Source organism: Cynoglossus semilaevis, chromosome 9, assembly GCF_000523025.1.
Source record: "Cynoglossus semilaevis isolate Cse_v1.0 chromosome 9, Cse_v1.0, whole genome shotgun sequence".
In the NCBI taxonomy this organism is placed as follows: Eukaryota; Metazoa; Chordata; class Actinopteri; order Pleuronectiformes; family Cynoglossidae; genus Cynoglossus; species Cynoglossus semilaevis.
The window spans coordinates 3617536-3620745 of record NC_024315.1 but is presented as its reverse complement, the minus strand read 5'-3'; the positions used below and the strand labels follow the sequence as shown (position 1 = coordinate 3620745).

Here is a 3210-nt window from a genome sequence, read left to right as displayed (position 1 = left end):
GGGAGGTTGGGGGGGGCGGGGTCCCCACTGTAGTACCCGCTGACGGTGATAGAAAAGTTGCTCAGTCCAACAGGTCGACAGTCCTTGGTAATTTCTGGACCCTGTGTCTGACCCCTGACCCCTGACCCCAAAGATTCCTAGTGGTGATTTTAAGTGTGGACCACGATGCCCTGCTGTGACTTTCTCAATTCACAGAAATGTAGTGAGACACTTGACCCTGTGAATTAACCAGTTTACGATGTTAATAAACCTCAAATTAATTTGACGTCAGGTTTTCTTTAAAATCTTGAATCTCAAAAATCAAATGTCTGTGAATTTAAAGGTAAAATCTTTGTGCCATGTCTTTAACCGGGGGTGAGGAACCACAGTTAGTGTTGAAATTCCACACTGACTTGTTAAGAACACTGTAACGACACACACACACACACACACACACACACACACACACTTACTGCCGATCATATCAAAGTACAGCAGACACAGCGTTAATAGTTAAGCTCTTCCAAGGTGACCTTAAACTGGCCACACTGGGATCCAACGGTCAGATTAGCTCCACCTGCTGGTCGTTTTCATTACTAGTCCAGAGCAAGCATGGGCAAACTATGGCCCGGAGGCCGGATGCGGCCCGTTTGGCTTTTTAATTATATTATTAATTTCTATTTTCATGATACTTTTTACTGCAATACCCTCGTTTCTCCATAGATGGCGCAGAAAAGGCTTAAAGCATTTTAGCCTTTATGACTTATGTCTTCTTTTTTTAAAATGTATCCTCTGCAGGCGATAGCGATCGTGATGGACCTGCTCACAGATCTGCAGATCCTGCAGGACCTGATGGACGCGGCGTTCCGGCGCTCTGTCCCCATCTACATCCTGTTGGACAACCAGGGCGTGCCACACTTCCTGGATATGTGCTCCAGGCTGCAGATTGGTGCGCCGCACCTTCGAGTAAGATGGCACTATCACACAGACACACTTCACTCCACGACAGCACATGTGCGTCAGACCAAAGCAGTGACCGTGATGTCACCCCCCTCCCCCTCCTCTCCCTCCTCCCCCCAATGCAGCAAATCCGGGTCAGAACCCTGCAGGGAGTCGGATTTTATATGTCATTTGGAAAACTGCCTGGGTCGCTGTCTAACAAGTACATGCTGATAGACGGGGACAAAGTGGTGTTTGGCTCCTACAGGTGAGTTGGTGAAAGTTCAACTAAAACTGAAGTGTTTCCTGTCAGATAAAAAAAAAGTTTTACTCTCATCCACCTTTAACTGCAGTTATTTAAATCAGAAGGAAAAGAAATGTGACGAAATAACGTCAAACATAAAATCAAGGAAACACTGCCCCCTGTAGGAGTAATGTGTTTATTACCGTAACTGAAAAAAGATTCTTCATGTCGTGCATTAATATGGATTCAGTTTAGCATGAAATTTTTTTCTTCTTATTATCATGAGATAAAATTTAAAATCAAACAATATTTTTACAATACTATTATAATTTTTTTTTTATTTTACTAATGAAAAAACACTGAGTTTTTTACTATTGTTTTTTAAATTTAGATTTTTTAATGTTTTACATTTTTTGGCTTTAGACTGTTAAATATTAAAAGTATGTTTACTTTATTGTCTTTAATCACAGGTTTACTGTTGATTTAGTTTTTAATTACAATAACAATATGGACAACACGACATTTAAATCCTAATTAATTGATGTTTTATTTCTAACAGTGAAGTTTTGTGACTGCTGTGTTTACCATATGTTCAGGTTCTGTACAATAAAATAGGAAAATGCCATTGGCTCAGACAAGTTTAGACACATGTTGGTTCGTGAAAACTCCGACAGGCCCAGACACAGCAGCGTGAACATCGTTTCCAAACGACTGATCAACATTTTCAGATGTAAACTCGACGACAGCTGCACTGCTGCAGGATTTACCGGAAAAAAAATAAAATGATGATGGAACCTTAAAGGTTTACGACTAAGGCTAGTACAGAAGTCATATTTAAAGATGGGTGTGGTTGTCTCCTCCTCATGTCATCACCCTGAAGGTCATGAAGTCTGGGCTCCTTTCAGACTTCACCTAAATCTGATCCTTTACTCAAACAGTCTCTGTGTAAAATAATGAGCAGCAAAAAGAAAAAAAAAATCTTAAACTTCTGTTTCTCTCCGACCCAGCTTCATGTGGGCAACATCCCGTATGGACCGCAACATGATCACCGTCATGACAGGACAGGTGGTGGACTTCTTCGACCGCGACTTCCGCGAACTCTACGCCATCTCTGAGAACCTGGACCTCTACAAGGAGTTCAACGTCAGCCGACCGGCCGCTGGTTCCACCGCCACCATCCGCTCTAAGGTGGGACCCAAACGCCCGCCCTTACCGGCCACCACGTCCCGTTTCCAGGTCAGCCTGGGGGACTCGCCAAGGGATAAAATTGAGGTACCGGCACACAAATACTACAACCCCAAATACTCACTGGCGTTTGGAGACGCCCTGCGGCCGACGGGATCTCTGCAGGAGAAAGGCCCGAAGAGAGGATCGACGATGGCGAGGCTCGCCGAGGAGCTGGACGATGGAACGCCGCGGGTGACAACCAGTGAGAAAGGGGAACGGCTGAGTCCGCTGCCCTCCGACGCCCCCAGTGACACCTTCAAAAGAGAACGGGGTGAGACGCTGAACAAGAAAGGAAAGCAGACCCTGAAACAGAAGCTGTTCGGCAGGAAATCCTCCAATCAACCCACGAAGCAGAACCTCCCGAACAGCACCTCAGCCACGAGACAAAGTGAACTTAGAAGGACTGAGGAGGGGGAGGAGAAGGTGGAGGTGGTCGGGAGAGAGTCGTCCAGATGGAAGGGGAAGAAAATGGGCAAGAAGACGGAGTCTCAGCAGACCATTAACGCTGTGCATGACAACGAGAGTGAGTACGGAGAAAACGAGAAGGTGATCAGAGTGACGTGAGAACTGGGTTCAGTCCAGGTTTAAACTCACACTAATGTTTGTTAGAACGTCCGTAAATTGAGCGAAACAGCTCCCCCTAAAGGGCTGGGTGTAACTGTAAGATCGTACCGATGTTAAACTGCGTGGACTTTTTTATTAAAAATGAAACACTTTTTAAGCTCCTGCAGAAACATGTTCTAAATAACTATGACTAATGTTGTGTTCTTATAGGCCGCTGAAGGACCAATGAGAATCTAGGAACTCAAAATGAATGTACA

At 44.8% G+C, this 3210-nt stretch overlaps 1 protein-coding gene across 2 annotated transcripts in view; it reads left to right on the top strand.

The window, feature by feature from the left end:
* Window positions 1-3210, top strand: part of fam83fb (family with sequence similarity 83 member Fb) — a 12262-nt gene that overhangs the window by 3455 nt on the left and 5597 nt on the right. For both annotated transcript variants that reach the window (XM_025058734.1, XM_008316547.3), the window contains exons 2-4: window positions 778-945; window positions 1065-1186; window positions 2170-2912. In XM_025058734.1, the coding sequence (XP_024914502.1) occupies window positions 778-945; window positions 1065-1186; window positions 2170-2912 (1033 nt within the window). The remainder of the gene's footprint in view (window positions 1-777; window positions 946-1064; window positions 1187-2169; window positions 2913-3210) is intronic.